Below are 10,764 nucleotides of genomic sequence, written 5' to 3' on the forward strand. Positions count from 1 at the left end.
TGTGTTGTGTTATTCCACGAGATTTTAGCTACAGGAAGCAATGTAGAAACGAAGTAACATCTTACTGAGTACTATTGTTTTACATTTAGTTGCCGGCTTTCTTGTATCAGAGCAAGAAAATTTTTTATTATGAAAAGTATTCGGTCTTGAATGTACCATAATACAAAAAACCAAAGTAAACTTATTTTGTGTTCAATTATTTCATGAAATGTCAAATTACTCTGTATATTTAAGATTAAATGAACAGATGACAGAACAATCGATAAATTAGTTACAATAAACAACCAAAAACCTCTAAAAAAAGAATAAAATTATAGTGTGGATTTTAAGCAGAAAGAAGCCTTGAAACAGAAACTAGTAGTTTTAATACATAAACTTCTCAAAAGCAATAAAATTATATTATGTATACTAAGCCAAAAACAAGAACTGAAACAGATACCCCAAAAATATTAATCAGACTTTTAATATATTTGTGTGCACATGAATACACTAAAACAAATTGTCCAAAAACACCTCTCTGGTAGGAAATACAAAAGCAACACAATGGAATATTCACGATATTTTGGGTTCTTTATAATTCTGCAATAAGATTCATCCATACCACACCATAATAAATGCTCTTCATGGTTTAATTCACTTGTTTCCATACAATTATCAATTGTGGATAGTAAGGTTCTTCCTTACCAGCGCTTATTTCGGATAATTATTATTTTGTTGTTCTGCCAATCCCCTTCCTAAATAATATACGTAAATTACTGAATTAAGTATCTATACATTACTGTACTTTTCTGCTACTATCCCCCAAGAGAAACCACTTTCAGAAGGTCAGAACCCTGAAACACATGATAGGCTGGAGGCCTATACTGTTGTAATTTAATTATTTTTGGTGGTTTTATGCAATGCAGTCTTACTGGTTTTGGCATTACACCTCAGGGCAAATCATATTACATGATGTAATGAATTATGATGGCAACACTGGAATGTTCTGAAAAAGACATTTCAAGTAAAAGACGCATCCTATTCTTATTTTTCTCTCTATTAGCCTAAGTTAAAGGGTAAGACCAATCACTATCTTCTTTCCATTTTATTCTGGGATATCAGACGGTCACTTTTATTGCATAACGAGTCAGAATTTATCTGCAAAGATAGTAGATAAATTCAGGCAAAAATAAAGATAGTCACTTCCTAGAATCAATGGTTTATTAGTATTATTAATTAGTCAAAAGTCTTTAAATTTGACTAACAATCATACATAGAATAGAATACCCCTCTGTGATATGAAAAACTGTGCAATGAAAATGAAGGAAGGAGTAAAGGTGAAATTATAAAAGAAAGACCAGTATTACTGAGTATGTATTAAAAAAAATCATACAAACAAACAAATAAATAAATAAATAAATAAATAAATAAATAAATAAATAGATAAGCAAGAGGTGTTCTGAGACTACTTAAAAAAACCCCAGCTCAAACCTATCATAGTTGAAGGCTTTGGTACAGAGGTTGTGCAAATATAATTTCTATCATGTTTAACCTTGAACAACCATAACTGGGGCACAAGCACTGTAAACAAGCATAAAATCCTGAAATATAAGTACTATAAACAATCATAAATAAAAAAAAACTGACAATAAAGGGATGATGTCTATCAATTAGGCAGGATTAAATTTTTAGTCAAAACAGATTTCCTATATATCTTGTGAACCCTGATATGTATTATACCAATGTTAGAACATCGGAAACGTAAATGTTTCTTTGGTTTTATAGTGTTCTTCACAATGTGATTGGTTTGTCCACGACATTTCTATGACAGGTTAGGGTAAGATGCCAAGTCCTGTTTTTGCAATCTACCACAACCAGAATTCCATATTTCTGTCTGATTGGACATGTAATGAAGTTAATGAAATCATTCACTTTTCATTTTGTGTTGCTTTTGATTTTTGGCCCATTAAAGTTAAGTTTTTGTTAATTTTGTCCACTTTTCTTTATGTATGTCACTTGAAGGCTGTACTTGGGCCCTGGGGGAGACACAAACCTGTCAAATCTAAGAGGCATTCCACAACAGTAACTACTTTACCAGGGGACCAGCTTAAGTACCAAGATAAAGCAAATTAATTATCCAGTATAACTGTCTTCTATTTCCAATATGGCAAATTTATCCTCATACGGGACAACTTGTACTTGGCTACAGCTTGAAACTCAATCACAAAGACTGCTAATTCTATTATGCAAATGAAAATGTTTTTTATAATATTTTCCTTAACCAATTACATTTCTCCCCCATGCCTCCATCCTCACAACCAATGTATACCCCCTCTGACCGAGTAACTCAAGCTGGTGATTTTGGAGTTTGTGCGATTTGTACTAATCTATTTACAGACTTTGCTGACAAAGCCATTGTCATGTTGGAAGATGAGCATTTGCAGTCACGTTTAAGCCTGCTTCGTGCTAGTGCAGCCTAGCCTACACCATGTGAACTAGGATGGCATCCTTTACAATCCTGTATTCACTGGTATGCATTGTAATGATTGTCATAAAAATTTGTTAAAAACTTTTGCAGTATCACTCAGTCAACATGTCTGAATTAGCCTGGCCTATGTCGGGCTACATAAACAAGTTCAGTATCATCCAATTCTGAGAAGGAATTTAGTCTATGAGGGAGGAGGATCAAAGTAGTAGGAAAATGAGCATCCATGGCTAATTCAGGTTAGGTTTGGATATATGACTATGGGGGCTGGTTCATTATCAATGGATCTTAGACACTTCCAACATTTATAAAATAAACATTTTTGATGTACTCTAGTTGCACAGCCTGACTCCTGTTATAGTTGCCGACCGAGACAGGTTACTGCCATACTTGGGGATTTGGGGGGGGGGGGGGGGGGGGGGGGGGGGGGGGGGGGGGGGGGGAGGGGGGGGGGGGGGGGGGGGGGGGGGGGGGGGGGGGGGGTGGGGGGGGGGGGGGGGGGGGGGATGAAGCCACATCATCTAGCTATACTCTGTTCATTCTGGTTTCCAGTTGCAGCAATATTTTAACATTAGCTGGTCTCGTGACATACTATCACACAAACCTTTCATAGCTATTCTTCTAATGAACCAAGTTAAGCATAGACTTATTAGCCTGAGTAGTATAGTGTTCATGCCATACCTACTATACTCTTGTTTTTTTTTCATCTGTCCATCCGCCTGTGGGTTTTTGTTTTTTTGTATGGTAACACTGCGTCCCGGGCTTTAGATAGTTACATTCAGCTTACATTCAACGATTATAATAATATCCTATTCGAATATTAACGGTGTAATTCGCATACAGTAAATTATTAAAACACTTTTCAGTTGCAAATGTACAACCAGATATCCTTTATTTACCTAAAACTTATCACAGCGTAACTATTTCAAGCCCGGGACGCAGTGTTACCATACAAAAACACCACAGGCGGATGGACAGATGAAAAAAAACAGAGTATAGATCAGGCCACATAGCCTTAAGTTTGGTTAGGTAGGTAAGTTCTGGTTAAGACCACTGGCATTATAGGAAAGGTTATTTCCTATATGTATGTGAACTTGTCCAAGTCGACGACTGGCGGGAAACAGGCCGCGCAACTAAAGTTCAATTTTACCCCACCTAAGCCTAAAGATCAATGTTATGGGAAACCTATTAGGTATGTAGTTCATTCTGGTTTCATTCAATGCAGCAATTATTTTAACATTAGCTTGGTCTGTACATAGGTATCACACAAAAACCTTTCATAGCCTATTCTTCTAGTGAACCAAGTTAAGCATAGACTTATTAGCCTAGTAGTGTAGTGTTCATGCCATACCTACTAGCCTAGTATTCGATGGCCTACAATACTAGTAGTAGGTATTCCAAAACCTGAGATCATGCTTAAGAACAAAATAACACGTAGCTACTTGATGAATGTTACGATAAATGAAAGCAACATCTAGCTTAAACGTTCGCAACTACGTTTCTGAGGCAATATAAACTATGCAACAAGCCCCACCATTGCCATTTCATTCTCCTAACTTTAGCCAGTGACCCTAGGCCTAGCCAGGCTATAGGAAATAGACCTTACTAGCTAATGGCCAATGAAGGATGGCCCTACCATATCTGAGGAATAATTTCACCAGAGGAAAATTATCCCTATCCAAAATTCACAAAAATTAAGCAAAATTAAAACATGCATTGCAAACATGAGTAACCTAGCTTACCTTACAGGTTGCTGTTTGAAGCTCCAGTTTCCCTTAGGCCTATTCGCTGTGATTACCATAATTTTAGTATACTAATAAGCCTACCAGTCACATGCTAATGAAAATGCCTTCAAAATCCATCCAATTGACAGGAAACCTTTTCACTTAGCACAGAAAAATAAAACATAATCTGAAGGACGACAACATGACATTTTTGACAGATAGATACGGTTGGTGTGCTGTTTGTATATGGTAGAATAAAAACAAATGACTTTGCGTGTCGTTTCTCTTCCCAATGTTAATGTCGAATAATGCCAATCATCCAATAGGCAAGTAAAGCTATTTTCCGTGTGTTTTGTTTGGTTACCATATTTAGTAGTTACCAAATTCTCTTTTTGTTTGTAACGCAGTGCTCATTTGGTATAACCAGACACTTTCAACATATTCGAATTTCCTTAAGCGTCTTATTTGAGGTACTTCAACTTGGAATTGTCACGCTTACTTTATATCAACTTCCTCGTATTAAACACCTCTTGCATGCCGTCGAATAATTACACCATGCCAGTAGAAGCTTGTTGATAAACGTCGTAATTCTGAAGAGAAGTTTTTCATGGAATCTTATTAAAGTTATGTTATTTTATAAAAGAATCAAGTGCATTACAAGTATTTTTAAATAATATTTTGCCGACTCTGCTGATGAAAAAATTAAAAAACAAGCTTGTATTTCCATCAAAGAAAATATTCCCGTATGATTATTCTACCAATCAAAATGCAATTTGTACGATCAGCTGATGGACTTGACCGCTGTACTAACTTCTGTAACTCGACTGATAAAGTTTTAGTTTTTTGTGTGTGTATATGTGTGTTTAGGATTTTCTAAAACATTGGTTACATTTGCTAAGTATAATAAACGGCATTTGCTCTCCAAATGAAACGATTAGAAAGTTTTAGAGGCGTGAGAAAGAGAGAGAGAAGTTGACACACATAAACCAAGTAAGTTTCCGTCCTTGTTGTGTTAGCTAACCTTGACAAGTATGCAGTGCTTCATGGCATAATACAAATTAAATTTACGCAGTATACTGAGCAATTGTTGTCATTCGAACGTTTTCCTCCTAATTTTAATGGCTAGACACGTTTACTTACCCCAATAGGAATTCCTTTAAGTTTTGCCTCAGTTTAGCCTAATTTATTTGCATTTGACGCAGCTTAGTGTTAGGCCTATAGGCTACTAGGTACTTCATACCATGAAACTCTGGTGACATGAGATTAGGCAAGCCTGTTATCCTGTATGATGTTTTACGTTGATGATGGTGTAAAATTAAACGTGAGGGTGTTTTTCTCAATTTATTGTGTTATACCTAGGCATAGCTAGAAGGGCCAGAGGAGGCGGGATTAAAATCGGAAAGCAGGCAGAGACTCCGGGGGGAGGAGCCAGTGAGCATGCGCGTGAATATATATACTCCTGCAGGATGCAGGTTCCAGCATCAATACCCCTCACTCCTTCTCCTCTCCTAAACAACTGTTTACCTCTTGGGTGCCTTGGGATCTTCCCCTTCCACTACTTCACGATGAAGTTGCTAGTCCTGTTCGGTAAGTATATGAACGGTTTTGAATGCATCACTACCATACAAAAATTCACCTTGTATCTTAATCTTTTTTCTATAATTACATCTATTTATTTATTCTATCTACTTTCTTTTCCGATATCTCATCTCTTCTTTCTGTATGTTCTATTATCTTCTGTACCTTCTTTCATATGGAAGCGTGAATTTCTAGCCAATAATCCTAGTAGGCCTGTCACACATGAATAGGGGTTTATCATAACAACAACAACAACAATATAATAATAATAATAATAATAATAATAATAATAATTAATAATAATAATAGTAATAATAATAATAATATAATAATAATAATAATAATAATAATAATAATAATAATAATAATAATAATAATAATTTTTCAAAATATACCGCAAACCTTACAGCTGATGAATATGTGTCTGTTTCCCGTTTTACAGTAATCAAGAGGAAATAATCCATTTATGAATGCGTCTTAACTATATTGAATATTTAAAACGTGGGTGAAAATCTTCCAAACATTTAATATCATGTTAATGGATATCTGTATGTATGTATGTATAAGTAGTTTATATGTATATATATATATATATATATATATATATATAATATATATATTATATATATAATATTATAATAATGAGTAATGTAGTATGTGTGCTTATGCTTGTATGATGTATGTATATATATTATATATATTATAATATATATATCTATATTATATATATATATGTGTGTGTGTGTGTGTGTGTGTGTGTGTGTGTGTGTGTGTGTGTGTGTGTGTGTGTGTGTGTGTGTGTGTGTGTGTGTGTGTGTGTGTGTGTGTGTGGTGTGTGTGTGTGTGTGTGTGTGTGTGGAAGTGAAGGCTTAGTGCGGTTCTTGACTGCGAATTAAGAAATAAGACTGAAACTGTTCAGATAAACTGTTTGCGTGGTACATGTGAAGTGAGCAGAACTGAAAAGGTGAGAAATAGGGAAACGTGTAGGCGTGGTGAAAAATGTTAGCGTAGGTGAAACGGTATGTTTTCTATAATGGTTTGGTCAGGTGAAAAAAAATGGTTGAGTAGATTGGTGAAAAATGTATAATTCCGAAGTATTCAGGAGGAGGAAAGGAAGAGATAGAAAGGTCAAGATATAGATGGCAGAAAAGTGGTAGTGAATAAGGAAGGGCCTTAATATCCAGGAAAATCACGAACACATGCAAGCGACGTGAATAGCGTAGTTTTTGTAAGGGAATTCGACGTGCTGCTAATAAGCCTTCTATGTAGGTGTATAGAAGCCTACGTGCCCGTTTAAGTACGAATGTAGCAGAGATCGCTGACTTTTTATTTCTAAACCTATCCTTTGTTAAGACACCTTTATCTTGAACAGATACATATTAACCTGTAAATTTAGGCTTTAATTTCTGAAAAAAAAAACTTCAATACAAAATAAAACCTATATGAAATATTAAAACGAACTTTCCGCATACCATTATTTATACTTATATGTACAATGAATATAAATTTATCATATATGTATCATATATAAATGTGCAAATATTACCTATATGTATGTATGTATGTATGTATGTATGTATACAACATCAACTACAAAATTAGGGTATTAATTCCAAAATACTTCATTCCTAAATGTATACCATCCCTGACTACACAATATTCATGTAAACATTAAGATTCGTTAAGAAGGCTTGTTAATTAAACTGTATTTTTTATTGTTTTCCAGTGCTGTTGGGCTTGTCCATTGCTGATAAATTACCTTCCACCAGCTATGGCGTTCCTCATAGTGGTAATGGAAATGGTAATGGCAATGGAAACTTAAATGGTAATGGTAATGGCAATGGAAATGGATTTACTGTAACCAATGGAGCTCTTAACGGAAATGGTAATGGCAATGGAAATGGATTTGCCATAACCAATGGAGCTCTTAATGGAAATGGTAATGGCAATGGAAATGGATATGCTGTAACTAACGGAGCTCTTAATGGAAACGGTAACGGCAACGGCAATGGATTTGCTGCAGTTAATGGAGCTCTTAATGGAAATGGAAATGGTAATGGCAATGGAAATGGATTTGCTGCAGCTAATGGAGCTCTTAATGGAAACGGATTTTCAAATGGTTATGCTGCTCCACCAAGCAACACCTATGGTGCACCAACCAACGGATATGGAGTAGACCCAGAGATTGAAGCCTTAGCTGGAAATATCCCAGGAGGTGGAGTCCCTGGAGAAGATTATCCTATCTTGGCCTCTGTCCCTGAAACCGGATTCTCCTGTGATGCCCAAAATGTCCCTGGATATTATGCGGACACTGCCCCTGAAGCTGGCTGCCAGGTCTTCCACATCTGCCAGGACAGGCCCAATGGACTTCGCCAACAAGACTCCTTCCTCTGCCCTAATGGTACCATCTTCAACCAGCAGTACCTGGTCTGCGACTGGTGGTTCAACTTTAACTGCGCTGACGCCGAATCCTTCTACTCAGTCAACGAGCTCATTGGAGTCGTTCCTGACACTGGTTATGGTTATTCCCTCAGCAATGGAAATGGTTTAAGCATTGATGTGAGAAGCAATGGTGTTGTAAATGGCAATGGTTACAGTTACAACGGCAATGGCGCTGGAAATGGAAATGGTGCCGCTACAAATGGTAATGGAAATGGTGCAGCTACAAATGGTAATGGAAATGGTGCTGCTACAAATGGTAACGGAAATGGCAACGGATTGAGAGCTAATGGCAATGGTGCCATCAGTGGTAATGGCAACGGCTACAGATACAATGGCAATGGTAATGGCAATGGAGCTACCAACGGTAATGGTAATGGCAATGGAGTTGCAAATGGCAATGTAATGGCAATGGAGCTACAAATAAATGGTAACGGCAACGGAAATGGAGCTACAGCTAACAATGGCAATGGTAATGGCAATGGTGCTGCAAATGGCAATGGCATTGGAGCTACAAACGGTAATGGTAATGGCAATGGAGTGCAAAATGGCAATGGTAATGGCAATGGAGCTACAAATGGTAACAGCAACGGAAATGGAGCAACAGCTAACGGTAATGGATACAGCTACAATGGAATTAATGGAAGTGTTCGTTCAAATGGCAATGGAAATGGTGCTGCTAATGGCAACGGAGCTGCAAATGGTAATGGTGCTGCAAATGGCAATGGAGCAGCCAATGGAAATGGCAACGGAGCAGCCAATGGAAATGGCAACGGAGCAGCCAATGGAAATGGCAATGGAGCAGCCAATGGAAATGGAAATGGCTACAGCTATAATGGCAATGGAGCAGCCAATGGAAATGGCAACGGTGCTGCTAACGGCAATGGACTGAATGGCAATGGCAACGGCTTGAATGGTAATGGAAATGGATTGAATGGCAACGGCTTGAATGGCAACGGATTGAATGGTAATGGAAACGGCTTGAATGGTAACGGGAACGGGAACGGCAACGGTGTCCCTTCAGAATCCTACGGCATCCCCGTCTAAATCCTTACGACTACTGGCATTCTTCTCCAAGGAAACCACTGCAATGTCTCGAGCACCCCTTGATAGTCTTTCATCTTTATGTACAACTACTTTTATTACTCTAACAAAGTAAGCTCAATCACATACACACCTATTCACCATTTACTCCATATACAAATTCCCATTTGAGACTTGAGTCCTAAACGAAAAAACATTAATTTTCCTTTACTTACTTAAATTTTCTACCACATCCGTTCTGAACCACTTGTCTCCTGTCCCAAACAATCCAACTCTTAGATAATGCTTTCTTTTCCTTATACACAGTACACACTTTATTTATTAACTGCTTTTCGAAGAAATTATGTGGTGAAATCAACTTGACATGAATGAACATTCATCTACCCTAAATTAAGTTACCAACTCTGTCCTATTTTCGTCGAACTTTGTAACAGAAATATAGACTAACTAAGTCCATATATATTTTTGTAATAAAGAATACTGCAATGTATGTGTTGTGTTATTCCACGAGATTTTAGCTACAGGAAGCAGTGTAGAAACGAAGTAACATCTTACTGAGTATTGTTTTACATTTAGTTGCCGGCTTTCTTATATCAGAGCAAGAAAATTTTCTATTATGAAAAATATTCGATCTTAAATGTACCATAATACAAAAAACCAAAGTAAACTTATTTTGTGCTCAATTATTCATGAAATGTCAAATTCTCTGTTAATTTAATTTTAGATTTTAAATGAAACAGATGACAGAACAATCGATAAATGTTACAATAAACAACCAAAAACCTCTAAAAAAAGAATAAAATTATAGTGTGGATTTTAAGCAGAAAGAAGCCTTGAAACAGAAACTAGTAGTTTTAATACATAAACTTCTCAAAAGGAATAAAACGATATTATGTATATTAAACCAAAAACAAGAACTGAAACAGATACCCCAAAAATATTAATCAGACTTTTAATATATTTGTGTGCACATGCATACAATAAAACAAATTGTCAATAAAACACCTCTCTGGTAGGAAATACAAAAGCAACACAATGGAATATTCACGATATTTTGGGTTCTTTATAACTCTGCAATAAGATTCATCCATACCACACCATAATAAATGCTCTTCGTGATTTAATCACTTGTTTCCATACAATTATCAATTGTGGATAGTAAGGTTCTTCCTTACCAGCGCTTTATGTCGGATAATTATTAATTTTCTTTTGTTGTTTCTGCCAAATCCCTTCCTAAATAATATAAGTTAAATTACTGATTAAAGTATCCCCCCTTTATTTACATTACTGTACTTTTCTGCATATTATCCGCCAAGAGAAACCACTTTCAGAAGGTCAGAACCCTGAAACACATGATAGGCTGAAGGCCCCCCTATACTGTAGTAATTTTAATTATTTTTGGTGGTTTTATGCAATGCAGTCTTACTGGTTTTGCATTACACCTGGGTGGGAAAATCATATTACATGATGTAATGAGTTATGATGAAAACACTGGAATGTTCTGAAAATGACATT

At 36.3% G+C, this 10,764-nt stretch overlaps 1 protein-coding gene across 1 annotated transcript; it reads left to right on the forward strand.

The window, feature by feature from the left end:
- Nucleotides 1–5,617: 5,617 nt before the first annotated feature.
- LOC135198742 (uncharacterized) lies at nucleotides 5,618–9,446 on the forward strand. Its single transcript, XM_064226597.1, has 2 exons — nucleotides 5,618–5,775; nucleotides 7,493–9,446. Exons 1-2 carry the CDS (start codon nucleotides 5,655–5,657, stop codon nucleotides 9,250–9,252), a joined length of 1,881 nt encoding a protein of 626 aa, XP_064082667.1. The 5' UTR covers nucleotides 5,618–5,654; the 3' UTR covers nucleotides 9,253–9,446.
- The last annotated feature ends 1,318 nt before the right edge of the window (nucleotides 9,447–10,764 follow it).

The sequence above is a fragment of the Macrobrachium nipponense genome, chromosome 22, assembly GCF_015104395.2.
Source record: "Macrobrachium nipponense isolate FS-2020 chromosome 22, ASM1510439v2, whole genome shotgun sequence".
NCBI lineage: Eukaryota > Metazoa > Arthropoda > Malacostraca > Decapoda > Palaemonidae > Macrobrachium > Macrobrachium nipponense.